The following is a 25,440-nucleotide window of genomic DNA, read 5'->3' as shown; positions in this document are numbered from 1 at the left end:
ACAAAAGAAACAGAGATCCCTGCCTTTGTGAAACAGGACTGAAAGAATGAGAGATGCTATGGGGGAAGCTGTTATTAAACATTTAAAAAATAAAACTTGTTTTACTTTACTGTCTGCATAAATTATGAAATGCTACAAGCCAAGATTCCATAAGTACAACATTTAGCTAATCATTCTGTTGTAGCCAAAAGAGACTGACTTAGGTGTAGCAGAAGGTCTTGACTGTGACTGGCATGTACAGTATCAGATTAAATCACTGCAGGAAAACAGTCTAAACACTATCATCATATATTTTGTATACTACCTCCCATTAAAAAATGATTTCCCTGTTATTTTATACAAAACTAGGCAAAATGTTTAAAAAAAAACTTTATTCTGATAAGTTTGAAAGCCAATTTAAAACAAGGAGCTACAGAGGGACTATATTATATATGCACAGTAACTTTTTAAAATTAATTAATACTGATTTTAAAAAATACAGGCTAACTGCAAAAGCTACATAAATTACAGGAAAAGAAGAAAATCATCCACTAGCTCCCATACTATTCTGTTCATTTTTTTTTTTAACATAACTGAAGATCGTGTGTGTGTGTGTGTATGCGCGCGTGCAGCATGCGCGATCATGTCCGACTCTTTGCAATCCCATGGACTGTAGGCCACCAGGCTTCTCTGTCCAAGGAATTTTTCAGGCAAGAATACTGGAGCAGGTTGCCATTTCCTGCTCCAGGGGATCTTCCCAAGCCAGGGATTGAACCCGCATCTCCTCCATCTATTACGTTTTTTATTTAATATTATAATAAAGGCATATTATCACATTTCAGTCAAGAAACAATCTCTTATTTTTTTGAGAAAAGGAGCTCCCAAAATAATAATCAATAGTAAATTTGTTCTTTCCCCCTCCCACACTCAATAAGGCTAAACAAAGACTTTGGTCTATTCCTAATTTTATTGTTATCATAATCAATTTTAACCTATATAAAGTTTACCTATGGTACAGAATAGTTAAACATAGAAAGTAAGACAACTTTGTTTTTATAAGTTTCTGTGATGATTTTTACAATCTTAACTATAAACTAAATACAAGTTATACGAACAGATATATCAGTTTTCAGGACTTTTTTTTTCAGGATTTATCCAACATACTTAGTGAAAAAAATGATACAAAATTAACATGTAACAAAACTATCTTTATATACAGAAGTATTTCTAGATTGAAAATGGATAAAAGACAATCAATGAACATACTCCTCTATGCTATTAATAAGCCTATTCTACCTCCTTTAGGATACTGTTCCATCAAATATTGTCATTTATATCCTCATATCATTGATCATCCTCATATCAACACAATATATATCCTGTCATAAATATGATCAATTAAGTCCCTGCCCTTCTGTAACATATATTCTAATTGGAGAAAACAGACAACATATAAATAAATAAATATTATAGTGTCAGGTAGTGTTATTAAGAAGAAACAGCGTAAGAGGCTACAGACTAATGAGAAGAGGGTGCTACTATTGAATAGAGTAGACAAAATCACTCTAAACAGGTAAAGAGACTTGAAAGTAGTGAAGAAAAGAGACATTTAAATTTCTTGGGGGAGAGCATTCAAGACATAGGAAATAGGCTTGGAAAACTTGCCCAAGAGGCAAAAATCTCCACATTATTCTCCCATTTCTAATCTATGACTCTTCATCCAATTCCCTGTATTTTCCAAGACATAGGAAATAGTAAATGCAAGGACTCAGAGGCAAAAAAAGCCTAATGTCTGAAGGTGAGTAACAAAGATGTGACTATGAAATGTGATGAAGTTGAAAAGTTAAGTAGAAGCCAAACACTGTACAACCTTGTAAAATCTGATAAGGGTTTAGAATTTTAAGTTGGGAAGCCACTGATGAGCTATGAGCAGGAAATAACATGATATATTTTTAAAAAACAATTCTGGCTGCTAAGTGAAGATGATTGTGGGGGGAAATGGAATAACTTGAAAATAGTTCAGGTGACAGATGGTGGTAGCTCAGATTACAGTACAAAAAGCAGAGATCTGTGACAAATGACTAAATGTGAAACACACAATATTTTGAAGGCATATTCAATAGAATTTACTAATTGTTTGAACGTGGAATATGAAAGAAAGAGATGAACCAAAGATGACTCAAATGTGCTTATGCTAAGAACAGGGCAAATGGTGGTGCCTTCTACTGAGGTGAGGTATAACGGAAAGAACTAGTTTAGGCTTGGAAAATTTGCCCAGGAGGCAAAATCTCCTAATCATTCTCCCATTTCTAATCTCTGACTCTTCATCCAATTCCCTGTATTTATACCAGTTATTGGGCTTGCTGGGTAGCTCAACTGGTAAAGAATCTGCCTGCAATGCAGGAGATTCTGGTTCGATTCCTGGGTGGGGAAGTTCCACTAGAGAAGGAACAGGATACCCAACCAGTATTCCTGGGCTTCCGTTGTGGCTCAGACGATAAAGAATCCGGCTGTAATGTGGGAGACCTCAGTTCGATACCTGAGTTGGGATGATCTCCTGGAGGAAGGCATGGCAACCCACTCCAGTATTCTTGCCTGGAGAATCCCCTTGGACAGAGGAGCCTGGCAGGCTACAGTCCATGGGGTCACAAACAGTCAGACATGACTGAGCAACTAAGCATAGCACATACCAGTTATTCTTCTATTTAAAAACTTTCAATAAATCCTCAACTAAATACTAGCAAACTGAATTCACAGAATATTAAAAGGATTATACACCATGACCAAATGTGACTTATTCCTAGAACACAAGAATGGTTCAACATAAAACAATTAAGATGTAATATATCATCTTAACAGCATGCAAGGGGAGAAAGGACAAAGAACCTCAACTGGTGCAGAAAAACCATTTGACAAAATACAACACCCCTCTGTGGTATTGCTAAGCCATTTCAGCCGTATCCGACTCTGTGCGACCCCATAGACAGCAGCCCACCAGGCTCCACCGAACCTGGGATTCTCCAGGCAAGAATAGTGGAGTGGGCTGCCATTTCCTTCTCCAATGCATGAAAAGTGAAAAGTGAAAGTGAAGTCACTCAGTCATGTCCGACTCTTAGCGACCCCATGGACTGCAGCCCACCAGGCTCCTCCGTCCATGGAATTTTCCAGGCAAGAGTACTGGAGTGGGGTGCCATTGCCTTCTCCGCCTCTGTGGTAAAAGCACTCAAAAAAACTAGGAACAAAATGAAACTACTGCTATATAAGACCATGTATGAAAAACCTATAGCTAACATCATATCTGATAGTGAAAAACTGAAATTTTTCCTGTGAGATTAGGAACCAGTAAAGAATGACCATTTCACCACTTCTATTCAACACCTCTAGCCAAAGGAATTAGGCAAGAAAAAGAAATAAAAGGCATTCACATTAAAAAAGAATAAATAAAATTATCCCTGTTCACAGATAAACATAATCTAGTATATAGAAAACCCTTAAAAGTCTAAAAACAGACATCAGAACTACTGAACAAATTCAGCAGGATATAAACCAACACTCAAAACTCAGGTGCATTTCTGGGCTTCCCTGTTGGCAGAGCAGTAAAGAATCTGCCTGCCAATGCAGGAGACATGGGTTCAGTCCCTAATCGGGGAAGATCCCACATGCCATGGAGCAACTAAACCCATGCACCACAATTACTGAGTCTGTGCTCTAGAGCCTGGGAGTCATAATTACTGAGCCCATATGCTGCAACTACTGAAGCCTGCACACCTCGAGTCATGTACCACAACAAAAGAGACCACAATGAGAAGCCTGCTCACAACTAGAGTAGCTCCCACTCACCACCACTAGAGAAAATTCTGCACAGCAATGAAGACTGAGCTCAGTCAAAAATAAAAATAAATAATATTATTTTTAAAATCAGGTGCATTTCTATATACTAACAATAAACACTTTGAAACAGAAGAAAATAATTCCATCCAAAACAGCATCAAAGAGAATAAAAGACTTAAGAATGAATTTAACCAAGAAGATGAAAGAGGTATGCACTGAAAAAGACAAAATGCTGCTTAAAGAAACTAAAGAAGACATGAATAAAAAAAAAAAAAAAGATATTCCATGCTGGGAAAAACTCCTGGAAAGAAAAATCTGATAGACTACACAGTCCATAGCATCACAAAGAATCAGATACAACTAAGCAACTGAGCATTCCATGTTCTGGACTGGCAGATTCAATATTGTCAAGATGTCAGTAGTATCCAAAGCAATCTATATATCCAATTCAATCCCTATTAAAATCCCAACAACTTTTGTGTAGAAAAAGAAAAAAAAAATCCTAAAATTCACATGGACCCTCAAGAGACCCCAAACAGCCAAAACAATCTTGAAAAAGAACAACAAACTTAGAGGACTCAAATTTCCTGATTTCAAAACTTAGTGCAAAGTCACAGTAACCAAAAGAGTATTGCATTGGCATAAAGACAGACACAGAGGCCTATAAAATGAGGGCCCAGAAGTAGATGTTCATATATAAGGTCAAATTATTTTTAATAAAAATATTAAGAACATTCAATATGGAAAAAACTGTCTTATCAAAACATGGTACTAGGAAAGCAGGATTTTTGTTGTTGTTCAGTCACTAACTCACATCTGATTCTTTGTGAACCAATGGACTGCAGCACGCTAGGCTTCCCTGTCCTTCACCATCTCCCAGAGTTCACCCAAGTTCATGTCCATCCAGTTGGTGATGTCATCCAACCATCTCATCCTCTGTCATCCCCTTCTCCTGCCTTCAATCTTTCCCAGCATCAGGGTCTTTTCCAATGAGTTAGCTAGCTCTTCCCATCAGGTGGCTAAAGTCTTAGAACTTCAGCATCAGTCCATCCAATGAGCATTCAGGGCTGATTCCCCTTAGGATTGACTGGTTTGAATTCCTTGTTGTCCAAGGGACATTCAAGAGTCTTCTCCAGCACCACAGTCTGAAAGCATCAATTCTTTGGCACTCGGGCTTCCTTATGGTACAACTCTCACATCCGTACATGACTATTGGAAAGACCACAGCTTTGACTATACAGACCTTTGTCAGGAAAGTTATCTGTTCGCTTTTAATATACTGTCTAGGATTGTCATAGCTTTCCTTCCAAGAAGCAAGCATCTTCTAATTTCATGGCTGCAGTCACCATCCACAGTGATTTTGGAGCCCAAGAAGAGAAAATCTGTCACTGCTTCCACATTTTCCCCTTCTATTTGCCCTGAAGTAATGGCAATGAAAGTCATGATCTTAGTTTTTTTTAATGCTGAGTTTTAAGCCAGCTTTTTCACTCTCCTTCACCCTCATCAAGAGGCTCTTCAGTTCATCTTCATTTTCTGGCATGAGATATGCAGAGTATCATCTGCATATCTGAGATTGTTGCTATTTCTCCTGGAAATGTTGATTCCAGCTTGTAACTCATCCAGCTCGGCATTTTGCATGATGTACTCTGCATATAAGTTAAATAAACAGGGTAACAATATACAGCTTTGTCATACTCCTTTCCTAATTTTGAACCAGTCATTTGTTTATATAAGGTTCTAACTGTTGCTTCTTGACCCACATACAGCTTTCTCAGGAGACAGGTAAGATGGTCTGGTATTCTCATCTCTTTAAGAATTTTCCAAAGTTTGTTGTGATCCACAGAGTCATAGGATTTAGCACAATGAAGCACATTTTTTTTTTCTGGAATTCCCTTATTTCTCTATTATCCAATGAATGTTGGCAATTTGATCTCTGGTTCCTCTGCCTTTTCTAAATCCAACTTGTACATCTAGACACTCTTAATTCAAGTACTGCAGAAGCCTAGCTACAGGAAATGAGCACAACTGTCTGGTAGTTTGAACATTTTTTAGCACTGCCCTCTTTGGAACTGGGATGAAAACTGACCTATTCCAGTACTGTGGCCACTGCTGAGTTTTCCAAATTTGCTGACATACTGAGTGCAGCACTGTAACAGTATCATCTTTTAGGATCTGAAATAGTTCAGCTGGAATTCCATCACCTCCACTAGCTTCGTTTGTAGTAATGCTTCCTAAGGCCCATTTGACTTCACACTCCAGGATGTTTGGCTCCAAGTGAGCATCCACACCACACCAGTCCTTAAAAGAACTTAAGAACTATAACTTAAGAATTATAACTTAAGAACTTATAAGAACTATACCTTTTATGTATAGTTCTGTGTACTCTTGCCACCTCTTCTGACTCTGTTAGGTCCATCAAAAAAGAGGCAGACCTAAATCAATCCTTCTCCAAAGAAGACATACAGATGGCCAACAGGCATATGAAAAGATGTTCACCATCACTAATTATTAGAAATACGTGACTCAAACCTACCAGGTACCACCTCACATCAGTCAGAATGGCCATCGTTAAAAAGTGTACAAATGAAAATGCTGAAGACACTGTGGAGAAAAGAGAACCCTCCTACATTGTTGGTGAGAATGTAAACTGGTACAACCAGTATGAAGAATGGTATGGAGTTTCCTTAAAAAACTACAAACAGAACCATATGAACCAGCAATCCCACACCTGGAATATATCTGGAGGAAACTCTAATTTGAAAAAATACATGCTCTCCTATGTACATAGTAGCACCAGTCACAGTGGCCAAGACACAGAAACAAACTAAATGTCCATCAACAGGATAAAGACATGGTACACATATACAAGGGAATACTACTCAGTCATAAAAAAGAATAAAATAATGCCATCTGCAGCAACACAGATGAACCTAGGGATTATTATACTAAGTGAAGTAAGTCAGAAAGAGAAAGACAAATATCATGTAACATCACTTATATGTGGAATCCAAAATATGACACAAATGAACTTACTTTTGAAACAGAAACAGAAACACAGACATAGAAAACAGATCTGTGTTTGCCAAAAGTGGTGGGGAGAGATGGACTGGGAGGCATGGGATCAACAGATATTCAAACTATTATATATATAGCATGGATTAACAACAAGATCCTGCTTATAGCACAGGGAACTATATTCAATGTCCTGGGATATACCATAATGGAAAAGAATATTGGAAAGAACATGGGGCACTTTCCAGGTGGTCCAGTGGCTAAGACTTCGTACTTCCAGTGCAGGGGGCCAAGTTCAATCCCTGGTCAGGGAACTAGATCTCACATGTTGCAACCAAGATGCCGCAAGCCACAACAAAGATCAAAGATCCCATGTGCCTCAACTAAGATCTGGCACAGCCAAATAAATAAATAAACTTCAAAAAAAATAATGTATACTGGAATTCCCTAGTGGTCTACTGGTTAAGAATCCACCTGCCAATGCAGGAACACAAGTTCGAACCCTACCAGGAAGATTCTACATGCTGCTGAGCAACTAAGCCCATGCCACTACTGAGTCCATGTGCCACAACTACTGAAGCCCATGTGCCTAGAGCCCATGCTCTGCAACAAGAAAACCACCACAATGAGAAGCCTACACAGCACAACGAAGAGTAGCCCCTGCTGGCTGCAACTAGAGAAAGCCTGCATGCACAGCAATGAAAACCCAGCACAGCCAAAAATAAATAAATAAAAGTTACTGGCTTACAAGACATGGGCCAATGATTTAAAAAAAAAGAATGTATATATATATTGACCTCAATTATTATCCTTTAGAGCAGAAATTAACACAACATTGTAAATCAACTATATTTGAATAAAATAAAAATAAATGCATGTGTGTATATATATATTTTGTGCTCATTACTGTTAGGCAATTTCACTGGATATATAAATATAGTTAAAAAAAAAAAAAAGGACTTCCCTGGTGATCTAGTGCTTAAGACTCTGTGCTTCCAACGCAGGGGGCATGGGTTCAATCCTTGGTCAGGGAAGTTCCTCATGCTGTGTGGTGTGACCAAAAAAATCAATAAACATATGTTGACAGGAGATTTTTCCTTCCTCCAGAACTCTGAAGATACTATTCAACTGTCTTCTGGCTTCTATTGCTGTTATTGATAAGTCAGCCAACATTCCCATCCTCTGCACCTTTGTGAATGACTTTATCTTTTCGGCTGCTTTTAAAAAAGCAGCTTTACTGTGGATATAATTTATATAAAATAAATTGCACATATTTAAACTTTACAATTTGGTTCATTTTTGACATATATATATATAATAAAACCATCACCACAATCAAGATAATAAACATATCAATCTCTCTCAGAAATTTCCTCATATCCCTTTGTAATCACTCCATCCTTCTTCTACACCCATATTCTGGGAACTACCAATCTGCTTTCTATGATTACAGCTTAGACTGCATTTTCTAAAATTTTATATATATGGAATTGCACAGTATATAGTCATTTTTGTCTGACTTTTTACACTCATGATACTTTAGATCCATCTATGTTGTTGCATAGTCAATAGTTCACTCCTTTTAACAACAAATAGCATAACAAGATATGGATATACCACATGTATTTGTTCACTTCTTTGGCTAATTATTAAACATAAAACTGCAATGAGTATTCATATACAAGTAAGTGTAGAGACATATGCTTTCATTTATCTTGGGTAAACCCACAGGAATGGAACGGCTGACTCATTATTAGTTGTATGTTTAACTTTTAAAAAACTGCCAATGTGTTTTCAAAAATGGATGTATTACCATGTGACCTAGTAATTCCACTGCTGGGTATTTATCCAAAAAAAAATTAAAACACTAACAGGAAAAGAAATCTGTACTTCCATGTTCACTGCAGCTTTATTTATAATATCCAAGACATGGAAACAACCTACATGTCCACTGATGGATGAGTGAATAAAGAAAATGTGGTCCATATATACAACTTAACATTATTCAGCCATTAAAAAAGAGAAAATCTTGCCATATGCAACAACATGGATGGACCCTGAGGGCATACTGTTAAATGAAGTCTGACCAAGAAAGATAAATACTGTATGATTTCACTTGTATGTGGAATCTAAAAAGAACAGCAACAAAAACTGAACTAATACAGAGAACATATTGGTCATTGCCAGAGGCAGGGATTAGTGGTTGGGGGTGAGCTAAATGGGTGAACATAGCCAAAAGGTAAAAGTTTTCAGTTATAAAATAAATCAGTCCTTAAGATTTATATATACTTCTTGGTAATTATAGTTAATAATGCAATATTGTCTATTGAAAAGTTGCTAAGCATAAATCTTAAAGTGAAAATTGAGGTGAAGTTCTCACCTCAAGAAAAAAAAAGGTTATGTGTGGTAGTTGGTATTGACTAAATTTATTGTAGTGATTATTTCACAAAATATATATATGTTGAATCATTATGTTGTACATGTGAAACTAACATGTTGTATGTCAACCAACTCTCAATTAAAAAATAATTTAAAAATAAACCTTTAAAATAAAAGGTGGATTATTGGGTGGGCCAAAAAGTTCATTCAGGTTTTTCTATACCATCTTATGCTATGGAAAATCCCAAACAAACTTTTTAGCCAACCCAATACTATTTTACATTTCCACCAGCACTGTTTTAGACTTGCCATTCATTCACATCCTTGACAACACTTGGCAGAGTCAATCTTTCTAATTTTAGCTGTTCTTATAAGTGCAGTGATTTCCCTGATAAAGAATAATGTTGAGCATCTTTTCATGTGTTTGACATCTGTATGTCTTCTTTAATAAAATGTTGGCTCAAATCTTTTGCCCATTATTTTATTTGGTTGTTTGTTTATAGTAGTTCCCTCTCATCCTTGGAGGATATGCTCCAAGGCCTCCAGTGGAAGCCTAAAACCACAGAAAGCACTGAACCCTGTAAATACTATTCTCTTCCTCCACATACATACCTATGATAAAGTTTTATTTATAAATTAGGCACATTAAGAGACTACTCAAATTGCCTGCATCACTACTTTTGCACGTTGGGGCTATTATTAAGTAAAAATTACTCAAACACAAGCACTGTGATACCACCAACAGCCAATCTGATACCTAAGATGGCTACCAAGTAACTAACAGACAGGTAGCATACACTATGCAGATACCCACATCATGGGCAGGACAAAGCCAAACAAGAAATTTCACCACACTATTCAGTCAGAACCAGACATGGAACAACGGACTGGTTTAAAATTGGGAAAGGAGTTCATCAAGGCTATATATTGTCACCCTGCCTATTTAACTTATATACAGAGTACATCATGCAAAATGCCAGGCTGGATGAAGCACAAGGTAGAATCAAGATGCTGGGAGAAATATCAGTAACTGCAGGTATGAAAATGACACCATCCTAATGACAGAAAGTGAAGAGGAACTAAAAGAGCCTCTTGATGAAGGTGAAAGAGGACAGTGAAAAAGCTGGCTTAAAACTCAACATTAAAAAAACTATAATCATGGCGACCAGTCCATCACTTCATGGCAAACAGATGGGGAAACAATGGAAACAGTGACAGACTTTATTTTCTTAGGATCCAAAATCACTGCGAACTACTACAGCCATGAAATTAAAAGATGCTTGCTCCTTGGAAGAAAAGCTATGACGAACCTAAGACAGAGTATTAAAAAGCAGAGACTACTTTTCCAACAAAGGTCCATATAGTCAAAGCTATGGTTTTTCCAGTAGTCATGTACCAATGTGAGAGTTTGGACCATGAAGAAAGCTGAGTGCCAAAGAATTGATGCTTTTGAACTGTGGTACTGGAAAAGACTCTTGGACACCAAGGAGATCAAACCAGTCCATCCCAAAGGAAATCAACCCTGAATATGCACTGGAAGGACCAATGCTAAAGCTGAAGCTCCAACAGTTTCACCACCTGATGCAAAGAACTGACTCATTGGAAAAGACCCCGATGCTGGGAAAGATTGAAGGCAGGAGGAGAAGGGGACGAAAGAGGATGATATGGTTGGATGGCATCACAGACTCAATGGACATGAGTTTGAGCAAATTCCAGGAGATAGTGAAGGACAGGGAAGCCTGGCATCCTGTAGTCCATGGTTTCACAGTCAGACATGACGGAGCTACTGAACTGAACTGAATTCAGAATGGCATGCAGTTTAAAACTGTACGCTCTTTATTTGTGGAATTTTCCATTTGATATTTTCAGACATGGCTGACCAAGGGTAACTGAAACCATGGAAAGCAAAACCATGAATAAGGAGTGATTACTGTACTTATTACTGAGTTTTAGAAGTTTTTTATTTCTTCTAGATACAACTCATTTACCTGATATGATTTGTGAATATCTTTTCCCAATCTGCAGCTACTATTGTCTGTCATTCTTTAAAGATATCTTTCAAAGAGCAGAAGTTTTTAATTTTGAGTAAGTCCATTCATCATTTTTTTCCTCTTTAGTATCATATCTAAGAAATTTTGCCCAATCCAAGGTCATAAAGATTTTCTACCATATCTTACCCTGGAAATTTTATACTTTTAGGTTTTACATTTAGGTCTATAAGTAAGGTATGGATCAAGCGTCTTTCTTTATTCATGGATATTTAACTACTCATATGTTTAAGAGAATATAATTTCTCCACTGAATTACCTTTGAATCTCTGTAAAAATATATATATATATCAGTTGTTCATACAAGTGTGCCATTTCTATACTCACTATTCTGCTCCACTGATCTATTTGTCTATTTGATGCCAATACCACACTGCCTTATTACTGTAGTTTAAGTCTGTAAGGCAGGCGTTGTTAGTCCTCCAACTTTGTTTTTTTCAAAGTTCTTTTAAATTTTCTAGGGCCTTTGCTTTCCCAGATGAATTTCAGCTTTTCTCTTCCTTCTTTTTTAGTTTTCTTTATTGAAGTATAGTTGATTTGCAGCATTTCGGGTTACAACAAAGTGATTCAGTTATATATACGTACATACGTAAATACATACAGATATATTCTTTTTCAGATTCTTTTCCATTATAGGTTATTATAAGATATTGTGTTTGAGTGAACTCCGGGAGTTGGCGATGGACAGGGAGGCCTGGCGTGCTGCGATTCATGGGGTCGCAAAGTGTTGGACACGACTGAGTGACTGAACAGAACTGATAAGATATTGAATATAGTTCCCTGTGCTATAAAGTAGGTCCTTGTTGCTTATCTATTTTAAATATAGCAGTGTATATTCCAGATGAATTTTAGAGTCAGGCTTTCAATTCAGGATTTTGTTCAGGATTGGGCTGAGTGTACAGATCAGTTTAGAAAGAAATTTAATAATATTAGTTCTTCCAACACATAAGGTTTATTTCTGCATTTCTTTAGCTCTTCTTTAATTTCTCTCAGGAATGTTTCATAATTTCTGTGCATAATTTTGCATATTTTTGATGCTATTGTAATAGTAGTATTTTGAATTTCACTTTTGTACTATTCATTATTAGTATATAAAAATACAACTGACTTTTGCATGCTGAGTTTGCATTCTGCAACCTTGCTAAACTCATTAACTCTAATAATTCCCTGACGTCACTGAATATTCTATATAAATAATCACATTTACCTACAAATATAGTTGTACTTCTTCTTTTCCAACTTAGATAGCTTTCCTTTCTTTCTCTTGTCTGAATTCACTGGCTAGAACTTCGAATAAAACGCTGAATAAAAGTGGTAAGAGTGAACATATCTATCTTTTTCCCCCATTTTTTTTACTGTGATAAAATATACATAACATAAAATGTACTATCTTAACCATTTTTACAAGTACAATTCAATGGAATTAAGTACATTCATTTGTTGTACAACCATCACCATCACACATCAGCAGAATTCTTTTTATCTTGTAAAACTGAAACCTTTCCATTCCTCCATCTCCCCAGACAACCACCATTCAACTCTCTGTCTTTATGATTCTGACTACTCTAAGTATCTCATATAAGTGGAATAATTACAGTATTTGTCTTTTTATGATTGGCTTATTTCAGTTAGCATTAACTTACTCAAGGTTCTTCCATGTTGTGACATATCAGAATTACCTTCCTTTTAAGGCAGTATTTTTCAATGTATGTATATGTAACATTTTGTTTATCCATTCATCTGCTGACGGACAGCTGAGTTGCTTCCATATTTTAGCTATTGTGAATAATGCTATAATGAATATGGTGGTACAAATATCACTTAAAGACCCTGCTTTCAATTCCTTTAAGTTTATACTCAAAAGTGTAACTGCTGGATTATATAGTAATTCCATTTTTAACTTTTTGAGGAACTACAATACAGTTTTCCACAGCTATACCATTTTCATACCTGTCTTTTTCCTATCTTAAGAAGAAAACATTCAGTTTTCGCCATTAAGTATAATGTTAGTTGTAACTTCTTCACAGAATGTTCTTTAGGATGTTGAGAAAGTTCCCTTCTATTCCTAGTCTGCTGAGATTTTTATTAATCAGGAGTTTTTTAAATGCTTTTTCAGCATCTACTAAGATGATCACATGTTTTTCTTTTTCTGTTTGTTAATATGATTACAGTTAATTAATTAATGTTAATTAATTACAGTGATTCATTTTCTAATGTTAAACCAAAAATGCACTCCTGGAATAAATTCCTATTTGGTCATTTTGTATTTCCTTCTTTAAACGTATTGTTGGATTCAATTTTCTAAGATAATGTTTAGAATTTTTGCAGTTATAATGAGGGATACTGATCTGAAGTTTTCTTTCATTGTAATATCCTCTTCTGGTTCCTGTATTAGAGTAATATGGTCCTTATAGACTGGGTTGGGAAGCATTCCTTCTCAATGTTCTGAAGAGTGTATGAAGGAATGGTACAAATATCAATTATCCCAGAGCTCAATGATGCTCTTTTTTCCAAGTTCTTTTTTCTTTCTGTTTCATTATTTACTTCCATTCCTATATCTTCAAGTTCACCAACCTCTTCTTTTGCAATGTCTCATCTGCCATCCTACATACTGTATTTTTCATCTTAGACATTACAGTTTGCATTTCTGTAAGTTCAATTCGAATCATTTTTATATCTTCCAAGTCTCTATTTTTAGGAACATCAAGAGTAGTTATATTAACTGTCTTAATGTCCTTCTCTACCAATTCTACTGTGTCAGTTCAAGGTTGCTTTTGATTGACTGATCTTTCTTCTCTTCACAATTTGTATCTTCCTGCTGCCTTGTACTCCAGATAATTTTTGACTGAATGGCAGACAATGTAAACTTTCAGGGGAGGATGGACATTTTGTATTCCTAAAAATATTCTCAAGCCTTTTTCTATAATGACATGAAATAATCGAAAATAGGTTATTTTTTGGTGTCTTACCTTCAGAATTTTTTAGTTGGCACCAGATTTAGCTTAGGGTTAAAGATTCCCCACTACTGAAATAAGATCTTTCTGATTACTTTACCCAACTTCCCACAAAGTATGAGGTTTTTCTTTTTGCTTTTCCATTCAAAAAAATCCATATTTATTTATTTATTTATCCAGCTACACTAGGCCTTTTTAAAAATTTTATTTTCTTATTATTTATTTTTGGCTGTGCTGGGACTTCACTGCTGCACACAGGCTTCCTCTAGCTGCAGAGAGCAGTGGCTACTCTTACTTGTAGTGTGCAGGCTTCTCACTGTGGTGGCTTCTCTTGTTGTAGCACATGAGCTCTAGGCATGTGAGCTTCAGTAACTGCAGCCCGCATGTTCAGTGGTTGTGGCTCATGGCCTTAGCTGATCCACAGCATGTGAAATCCTCCCAGACCAAGGATCAAACTCACGTCCTCTGCAGTAGCAGGTGGATTCTCATCTGCTATACCACCAGGGAAGTCCAAGAAGGCTTTATTTTAAATAAGATTCTGTTCATATTATCAAGAAAGTTATACTTTGGAGAAGATCCTAGTAGCAGTCTGAATATCATTTTAGATTTCATGTGAAGCTGTTATATATATGGGTAAAAATACAACTCTTTCTTTCGAGATTTTTCTTATTTACAGATTAGCTATTTGAGTTTGGGGTTTAGCTCATTTTAATGCACTCATTGTGTGCGCTGAGTCTTAGTTTGGGCACGCGGGATCTTTCATTTTCATTTCAGCATGTGGTATCTTTGTTGCAGCATGTAGGATCTTTAGTTGTGGCATACTGGATCAAGATCCCTGACCAGGGACTGAACCCAGGTCCCCTGCATTGGAAGCGCTAAATCTTAACTACTGGACCACAAGGGAAGTCTCATGAGGTTTTCCAGTCTGGACAGTTGGAAGATACTATTCGCGGTTTTGGAGGCGCACCAAGCACTATTCTAATCCCTTCAGATGGTTCTTTCCCTGACTTCAGGCAGCTTTCTCACATGCGTGCACCAATCAGTATCAGTACTGCACTAAATATTCTGAGGGAACTGTTCATAGATCTTTGAGTTTCTGCCTGTATAGCTTTCTTTTTTGTTTTTCTGTCCTACAAACTCTAGCCACACTGTACTCCCTGAAGTCAAGTTCATCTCCTCATCTCTGGGAGCCCGTTGCATTCTGCTCCCTATTGTACAATCTGAAAACTCTCTCAAATTGGAGTAATCATTGAGCTTGTTTGTTTTCACTGTCAGTCCTTCACTGCCTAAAGAAAAAAATTATTAGTCATATTTCTCTTTTTGTTTTGTTTTGTTGCTTATTTCAAGAAGGTAAATCCAGTCTCTACTATTCCAACTTCACTAAAAGTTCAGGATAGCTGATTTTAAGGTTGGTTTGGGTTTTTTTTAATATTCTAAAATTTCTCTGTAATGTATATAATGTGTAATGACTTTCTAAGTTTTTTGGCAATTCCCTGAGCTTCCTGCAACTAGTGATCAGCACCTTCCAACATTTCTTGAAATTTCTCAGTTATTATCTCTTAAACTACTACTTTGTCTCTATTAACTCTTCTGAAATGCTAATTGAATAAAAATAGGCTGATAAAATTTGAGTGATTTCTCTTCCAAGTTGTTGAATATTTTGAATGAATTTTTCTTCCAATAGAAATGTACTGATCACCAACTATGCGTCAGATACCGTACTTAGGAATGAAGAAAAATAAATAAGAAATTAAATCTGTCCTTGAAAACATTTACATACTGAAGTCTGCAAGAGAAGAGAAGCACAGATATTTATAATACATAAGTGTAAGGTTTTCTGATCAAGTCACTATGGGAACATGAAGAAAATATCTGTAACACAGACTTGCTGGAAAGGTCAGGTAAAAGAGTATTTCTCAGAGAGGATATCTTAGAGATAAGTAAGAAGTTATATAGAATTATTATTATAATTTTGAAAAGAAAAAAATTAAGTAGCTAACATACTAATGAATTTCAAAAAGAAAACATTCTAATAACTGATCACATGTGAATTCCCAAAGGCCCTGCATGATCTAGACTTCTCCAGCTTCACCTTATACCACTTTTCCCCTAGCTCTCTTGCTCCAGTCATACTAGACTCTTTCAGTTCCTCATATGTCTTGTCCTTTCACAATTTAGAGACCTTTATTCATGCTGCTTTTTTGTGTAAAATGCTCTCATCTCACCCTTCTATGCTTTATCTTTCTGCCTTTTAAACCTCTACTTCAAGGTTCAACAATTCAAATGTCACTTTCTTAAAGAAATCATCCCTCCTCTACATTAAGTAAAATATCCTTTGTATACTTCCTTAGTATTACAATTCCCCCTTTAATGAAACTCATCATACTTAAATCCTTATTCATTGTATGCTTTCACCAATACTTTAGAAACTCTGAGGGCAAGAACCATGACTATCTTATTCACCACTCCATAAAGCTAACACTTAAGAACTCAATAAAAACCAGTTGGACTGACTATACCTGACTTTTAAACTTAGGAATCACAACATACTTTAGGATGAGCAAACTGGTCACTGAGCAGGTTCCCCTCCTGACCATCCAACAGAAGGAGGGCAATCACAGCTTTCAACACTATCATATCAGTTATTACTATAAGAATGGACAAACACTTGGTTTTTAGTTTCATTAATAAAAATATTTCATATAGTTTTATCATTCAATAAATAAATATTTTCTAAAAAGACTTACCAAAATGTTTTTCTTATGTCGTTTCTCTTTTATATGTTTATGAGCTCCCTGGATGTTTTCAATGTGAATTAAGCAAAGTTTGCATAGATATCGGCAATTGGTATATTCTGGTGAGCGCTAAAAAAAAAAGTTAAAAACACATTTTTTCAGAAAACAGAAACAGTAAAATTTTTTACTACATATGTTAATACAACAACTATGTAAATATATGAGGCAAAAATAAGCAGTGAAGTAATACTTTTTAATAAACAATTCAATACTTATACACCCAAGAGGTAGGTGTCCTTTTAAAGTAGTCATCATAGGAGATAATATACTAATTTCAAACAATATCATGATAGTCCTAAATATGTTTGATATTCATCTAATATAGTCTTTAGAATTCATTGTAAAATAAGAAAGGCAGTATTATTATTTAGTATTATTCCAACACTGCCAAAAATTGGTTTCAAAATTCATCTTTTTGATTCCTATAAAAGATAAAATCTACTCTCAAATTGGGGATTTCAAAAGAATCTACAAATAAGGGGCTTCCCTGGTGGCTCAGTGGTAAAGAATCTGCCTGCCAATGCATGAGATACAGATTTGATTCCTGAATTAGGAAGATCCCCTGGAGAAGGAAATAGCAACACACTCCAGTATTCTTGCCTGGGAAAGCCCATGGACAGAGGAACCTTGAAGGCTTCAGTTCATGGAGTCGTAAAAGAGTCGGACACAACTTAACGACTAAACAAACAACAAATACTATAAATACAGAAGACAACTCCAAAAGATGAGTTGTGAAAACACTCTAATCAGTTACAATCACCTGGGAATAAATGGATAACCTCTTGAGGTAACTACTCTGAAAGGAAAAACAATTACGACACATGGAAAGTAGCAGTCACAATACTTAAATCATACTTTATACATGCAATCTTGAAATAATAAAAAATTAAAAATTTCAAAGGGTCTGTTATATGCTAGGCACTATGCTAGATGTTCAACATAAAATTTATCATTTTAACTCCCCTAATAATCCTATTACATTGGTATTGTCTTCATTTTATACACCTGGGGGGGAAAAAGCTCACAGAGCTTGTAACTTTTACAAGGATACAACAGTATTACAAGGTAGACACTGATTTAATTTCATGTACATCTGAATCCAAAGCCAAGACGAAATCCACCAAAGACCCTAAGATGGTACAATAAAAAATTACCAAAACACAATGAATCTATGTTGAATTTTAAAATTGTTTCTAGTTCCTTACACTGAAATTGCAGCAATGCTTAATTTTTACCTCATACTGACCTTCACTGCTAAGTCACTTCAGTCGTGTCTGACTCTGTGCGACCCCATAGACGGCAGCCTACCAGGCTCCCCCGTCCCTGGCATTCTCCAGGCAAGAACACTGGAGTGGGTTGCCATTTCCTTCTCCAATGCATGAAAGTGAAAAGTGAAAGTGAAGTCGCTCAGTCGTGTCCGACTCTTAGCAACCCCATGGACTGTAGCCCACCAGGCTCCTCCGTCCATGGGATTTTCCAGGCAAGAGTACTGGAGTGGGGTGCCATTATTGACCTTCAATAGGCTGCAAAAAGATTCTCTTACTTCAGAACATAACACAATTTCCTTTAAATAAGAACCTGCCCCAATTTAGCAACAGTCCTGCCACAGATCAAAAATAAACATAGCTTTCACTTATATAGAGTATCCATTATTAACCTTACAATACCCCTATGAGGAATTCCTCATTTTACTGGCAAAGCAACTAAATCCCTAGAATTAAGAAATCTGCCCAAGGCAATAAGCAAGTAAGAAAAATCAGTTCAATCTAGTCATTTCTTTATAATTACTTCAAACCTGTCCTTATTGGGGAATGAATTAAGCCCTCAGAGACTTCTCTTAGTTTCCAACCATAACTACTTCTTAAATCACCAAGTATTTTCTGAGCTCATACTATATGTCAAATATTCTCTAGGAGTAAACAAAATAGATGAAAATTCTTGTCCTCATGAATTTACATTCTAAGATAGAAAGATGGGTAATAAATAAATGCACAAATAAAAAAATAGGAATTTAAGGGAGGTATCTTCTTTTTAAAAATAGAATCATCATTTACTGATAAAAATGACTTAAAGGAAGTAAAGGACTGAGTTGTATGGATGTATGAAGACATTTCAAGTGAAGAGAAATGTGAATGCTAAGACCCTAAGGAATGTGCTTAATTTGAGAAACTGCAAAAAAAAAAAAGCTACTATGACTGAAGAGAGAGGTAATAGAAGTCAGATCACAAGGCCCCTTATTAAGGACTCTAAGGATTCTAAGTGTGAGGGAAAGGTACTGAAGACTTCTGAGCAGAGAATTACAAGATCTAATCTATTAACAGGGATCACTTGCCTTCTTTATCAAGAAAAGAAACAAAAAGAACTTATTGCTATTATAAGCACACTGCAATAATCCAGATGACACTGACTTGGTTCAAGGTAAGAATTGTGGAAGTGGCAAGAATGGCTGGACTGAGGAGTTGAAAGCATAAATACAAAATACCTAAAGCCATGAATATTGATGACGTCACTAAGGAAATCATATGCCCACTTATCAGACAACTTTTTCAAATGTAAAATGCGAGCAGACAAGACATGCCTGGAATCTTTTAGTAAGAAAAGCTTGGTATAACACTGATTGGGGAGACAAAAGGCCTGAAATGACATCTCAACTGATCTTGGATAAATTTCTAACACTTAAACCTCCTTCTATGGCTGTAAAAATGAAGTAATAAAAATTGCTCTACTTGGTAAAATAACTAATTTCTATAAGTAGCTAATCTTTATTTAGTACTTAGCATACACCAGGCGCTGACCAAGAACTTTATCTCTACTATCTAATTGTCATAGCCCAATAAGCAAATTTCTATCAACTCCATTTTAATGATAATCTGAGGTTTAAAGTTAAATAACTTACCAATGTTAATTAGTTTAAAAAAGTTAAATAACTTACCAATTCTAACCACTTACTTAATCAGTAAGTGGCAGAACTAAGACCCAGTGACTCCAAAACCCATTTATTTAACCAGGATGCAAACTATCTCTAATTACTAACCAACTACTATGTGCAAGGTACTGTATTAAGCATAACAGTAAATAAGACAAAAATGTCCTCATCATCATGAAGCTTCTAGTTTTATAGAAGGGACACATGAAAAATACAATGTTTAAAAATTTCTTTATTATAGTTATAGTATTTTATTTTACCATTAACAAACACATTGGTAAGTTTACGTAGACCAGCTAAAATAAAGATTTGTGTCCTAACAACCAATGGACCAAACAAAAAAATTAAAGGGAAATAAAAGTTTCTTAAGACAAAATTGGAAAAATAACATACCAGAACCTGTGGGATACAGCAAGAGCAGCTCTAAGAGGAAAGTTCATAGCAATAAATGTCTATATGAAGAAGCAAAGAAAATGAAAGTGAAAGTCGCTCAGCCACGTCTGACTCTTTACGACCCTGTGGACTATACAGTTCATGGAATTCTCCAGGAAGGAATACTGAAGTGTGTTGCCTTTCCCTTCTTCACGGGATCTTCCCTGATGGAAGGGATGGAACCCAGGTCTCCTGCATTGCAAGCGGATTCTTTACCAGCTGAAACACAAGGGAAGCCCAAGAATACTGCCGTGAGTAGCCTATCCCTTCTCCAGCGGATCTTCCCAGCCCAGGAATCAAATCAGCCATTAAAAAAAAATGAGAAAATCCTACCATTTGCAACAACATGGATGGACCTTGAAGGCATTATGCCAAGTAAAATAAGTGAGATAGAGAAAGATTAATACTCTATGATCTCACTTTTATATGGAATCATTTTTTTTAAATCCCTCAAAGAAAAAGAGATCAGACTTCTGATTACCAGAGGCAGAGGGGAGAAGATGAGAATACTGGAGAAGTGTGGATAAAAAGTACCAATTTCTACTTATAAGATAAATAAGCACCAGGAATATAATGAGCACTGCTGTTACGATATATAAGAGAGTTGCTGAGAGTTAATCCTGAAAGTTCTCATCAAAGAATATTTATTACTTTTTTCTTTTTATTGCATCTATATGAGAAGATGTTAGCTAAACCTACTGTGGTAATTATTTCAATCCATGTAAGTGGAATCATCATGCTATATACCTTAAATTTATACAGTCAATGTATGTCAATTACTTCTCAATAAAACTGGAAAAAATAAAAGCTGTAATTAAAAAAAAAAAAGATTCCTGGGCATGGAGAATCTAAGTATTTCATAATCAATATTTAACACTTACTATCAGGTGGCACAGTCATAAAGAATCCACCTGTCAATGCAGGAGACACAAGAGACTGGATTTGATCCCTGAGTGGGGAAGATTCCCCTGGAGTAAGAAACGGCAACCCACTCCAGTATTCTTGCCTGGAAAATTCCATGAACAGAGGAGTCTGGTGGGCTACAGTCCATGGGTCAAAAAGAGTTGGACACGACTGAGCATGCATGCACACATGGGGAAATTTACTCTTTTGATCTACATTGATCCCCAACCTTTCTGGCACCAGCGATGGGTTTCATGGAAGGTAAGTTTTCCATAGATGGGGAGGGATGGTTTGGGGATGATTCAAACACATTACATATATTGTTCACTTTATTTCTATTACTATTCTATCAGCTTCACCTCAGATCATCAGGTATTAGATCCCGAAGGTTGGGGACCCAGATCTAACAGTTTGGGTTTATTCCTTCTTGCTACAGGTTAAAAAGTCTACGTCTTTACTCTTAGGTTAGATAATCCATAGGTAAACTGTGAACCAAATACCTGATGCAATCAAAAGCAAGCTGGTAAGAATATTCTTAATGAGTATTTAAAATTGGTAAAGAAAAGTTTTATCTAAGAATATAATGGATTGAAAACAAGAGGTTTTGGAGGGCATGAAAACCAAAAAGGTGTCAGAAAAAGAAGAGTTTATAGACATCTATGCTGGTACTGGCATGCTGATTTTACATCATTACTATTTAAATTCAACAACAATATGTTTTACATGCTTTCAAGATTTCTTTCACCTCAGGCCCTTCTTTCCTACTACTATCAAATATCCATTCCACCCCAACTTCTTCCTTTTCCCAACAAGTGACTTTTCCTACTTCATATACTATACATTTTCACACCTAGTCCCCTGCTTGTATCTCTTGAAAACACATTTCACCTTTCCTTTATACATGTCATACAATTTACCTACACCACCATTCTCCAACCCACCTACTCAACTCCTAGCCATTTTTGCAAACTCAGTTCCAATGTCACTTTCTTATAAAGCAATCCCAAATTTATGCCTCTATACCCCAACTCAAGTTGGGAACCCATTTTCAAACAATATTGTTACTACTATTATTATTTGCTTGCATGTCTTTCTCTAAAAGAAACCCTAGAAAAGCAGTATAATGAAGCCATGTATGCCCCAATTCTAGCTTTTTATCACAAGATCATGGCACACTAGTACTCAATATTTATCCTGATAGTACACAGATTCAGACTAATTCCAGACTTAGGAAAGAGAAAGTGAGAGGAAAGACAGAACTATGTAAAACAGCAAATTGAAAAAAAGACTTCCTTCTAACTAGGATTGTCTGAAACTATATAAGCCAAACTCTTTCCTATTTTATATACTCTTTGATATTCCTTCCTACTTTCACAGGATAACTACTTTTTCGTAAGTTTTACTAATGACTCAGGATTGCCTTCTTCAATTTAGATATAACCTTTTTTCTAAGTTATACAAAATCACACCATTTCTTTCTTTCCCTATTTATCAGAAATGATAAATATTTATTATATTTATTATATAAGGTTGGTGCAAAAGTAATTCCAAGTCTGCATTGTTGAAATTTGCCATGTGATGCTGGAATACATTTTTAAATAAATGTTATGTTATACATCATTTGAATGCCCATTTCTTGCTTTATGTTTTTTGCTAATGAGTTATTACCTCTGTTTTATTTTGTATGTATTTTAGACTATAGAAATGATGTTAGACAAAAAGTAAATTCCAGTGATTTTCTTATTTGAGTTAAAAATAAGTTATAAAGCAACAGAGACAACCTGCAACATCAACAACGCATTTGGCCAGGAACTGCTAATGAAGGTTTAGTACAGTGGTGGCTCGAGAAGTTTTGTAAAGGAAATGGGAGCCTTGAAGATGAGGAGCATAATGGCTGGCCACTGGAAGGTGACAATGACCAACTGAGAGGATCGTCAAAACTGATCCTCTTGTAACTACAGGAGAAGTTGATGAGTGATGAAAGAAGACGTGATGAAAAGTGGATTTTACACAACTAGCAACAACCAGCTCAGTGGATGGACCGAGAAGCAGCTCCAAAGCACTTCCCAAAGTCAAACTTGCACCAAAAAATGTCACGGTCACTGGTGGTCTGCTGCCAGTCTGATCCACTACCGTGTTCTGAATCCTGGAGAAACCATTACAGGGAAAATGCTTCCACAGGATGCAGAAAATGCTTTCCAAGAGTTCATTGAATCAAGCATGTATTTTTATGCTACAGGAATAAACAAACTTATTTCTCATTGGCAAAAATGCAGTGATTATAATGGTTCCTATTTTGATTAATAAAGATGTGTCTGAGCCTAGTTATAAAGATTTAAAATTCAGGGTCTAAAACCATACTTACTTTTGCACCAACCTAATATTTCCCTGTATGCATACTAACAAATATCCCAAGAATCTGTTTAAGAACAAGATGATTTATGTTTGTTTCTTTCAACATCTAGCAGTGTTTTTGTTGTTAAGGCTGGGAATGTGTATTTCTAGGTCAGGGAATTAATAAGTACTTAGGAACAAGATACCGATGGCTAGACCAGTTCCTAATACATAGAAGATACTCAGTAAATACGGGAGGAAAGAGAAAGAGAAAACCCAGGGGGAAGTGAGAAAGTTTAGTATATCCTGTAGTATTTGCTATTTGGCACTCCAAACAGACTGTTAACTTCTAATGGGCAGACACTGTGCCATATTCACCAATATATCCCCAGTGTTTAGCACAGTATCTAGAACGTAACAAGCTCTCCATATCTATTTGATAAATGAGTAAATCAGGGGTCAGCACACTTTTTGTAAAGGAACAAAGTAATATTTCAGTAAATATTTTATGCTTTTGGTAAAGAGTAGATATTTTATGCTTAGTGATCCAAATACACTGCACCAAGTATTCAAAACTCAACTCTGCCAGAGGAGCAAGAAAGCAGCCATAGATCATAAGGATGACATGGCTGTGTTCCAATAAAACTGTTCATAAAAACATGAGGTATTTATTTTACTACAATTTTGAAAACAAAAACAAGGTGACAGACCATAGTTTGTCAAGCCCTGGGATGAAAGAATGAAGACTCACAGATGAAGGGATTTGCTGAACAAATGGAGCGAAAGAGAGGGAGAAAAGAAGAAAAGAAGAGGGAAGGAAGGGAAAATGAGTGATATCTCTGCCTAAGGAATACTGTAAGAAAAATAAAAAGAGCTGTACTTGGTTGAACATGCATTTTTCTCCAAATAACTAAAACAATATAGTATACTTTTTCAAGTCGAAAGATGTGATCTCTTTCTAAGCGTTCTTCTGCTTGTTTCAAGCCTAGCCTCTGCTCAGGTGTCAATGTAGATTCATCTATCACAGTGGCATTTTCTAAATAGTCCATCTCTGAAGAATTTTCTTTATTAGATTCATCACTCTTCATTTTACCTAGAAAAGGAAGCAATCACTTAGTTACCATCAACAGAATTGGTAAATTTAAAAAAATTTAATGAAAAACAGACATTCAATGTATACACATACAGAAAAAATATTTTTCCTTGGTAGTGCAAATTGGTATACCTACATAAAATATTAAGTAAAAGATACACATGATATCAAAATTCACACACAAAAAACTACTTCATGGGTCAAATGTCTATCTTCTTCTGACCTACCTATATCAAAAAAGACAACTATGACTAAGACTCACTATACAAGGCTAATGTAACATACTATCTTGCAGAATCTCCAAAGTAAATATGATATAAAGCTACTTTAAATCCCAAAGGTGACTCACTGAACTAAAGTCACTTCAGTGACTTTATCACTATAAAGTATGAGCTAAAAGAACATATATACTCCAGACCACAAATCCACAAATCTATGAGGGTCCTTCTTCTTTGCTTTCACTGAACTCAATAGATATTTCAACCACATCAATATTTTTTCTTTGTTTCTCCTAGCTAGACTGTAATCTCTTTAAGGCACAGACTATGTGCTTTCAATCCATGCATTTCCAGCACCTATCAATATATACTTGGAATAGAGTAGGTTCCAACATGCAATAATGCATGCTCCACCAGTGTGATATTTTAAAATACAAATTGAATCATGTAATTCTCATGCTTAAAATAACTAATGGGCTCTCATAAAGTTCAGAATAAAGTTTTAAATTCTCTAACACACAACACACAGTACTTGT

General features: G+C 35.8%; 1 protein-coding gene across 12 annotated transcripts in view; it reads right to left on the bottom strand.

The window, feature by feature from the left end:
* TUT4 (terminal uridylyl transferase 4) overlaps window positions 1-25,440 on the bottom strand; it is a 127,759-nt gene that overhangs the window by 65,708 nt on the left and 36,611 nt on the right. For all 12 annotated transcript variants that reach the window (XM_055585880.1, XM_055585885.1, XM_055585878.1 and 9 more), the window contains 2 exons: window positions 24,523-24,686; window positions 16,951-17,067 (listed from right to left, as the gene is read on the bottom strand). In XM_055585880.1, the coding sequence (XP_055441855.1) occupies window positions 16,951-17,067; window positions 24,523-24,686 (281 nt within the window). The remainder of the gene's footprint in view (window positions 1-16,950; window positions 17,068-24,522; window positions 24,687-25,440) is intronic.

This window comes from Bubalus kerabau, chromosome 6 (genome assembly GCF_029407905.1).
Source record: "Bubalus kerabau isolate K-KA32 ecotype Philippines breed swamp buffalo chromosome 6, PCC_UOA_SB_1v2, whole genome shotgun sequence".
In the NCBI taxonomy this organism is placed as follows: Eukaryota; Metazoa; Chordata; class Mammalia; order Artiodactyla; family Bovidae; genus Bubalus; species Bubalus kerabau.
This window is presented reverse-complemented; position numbering and strand designations above follow the sequence as displayed.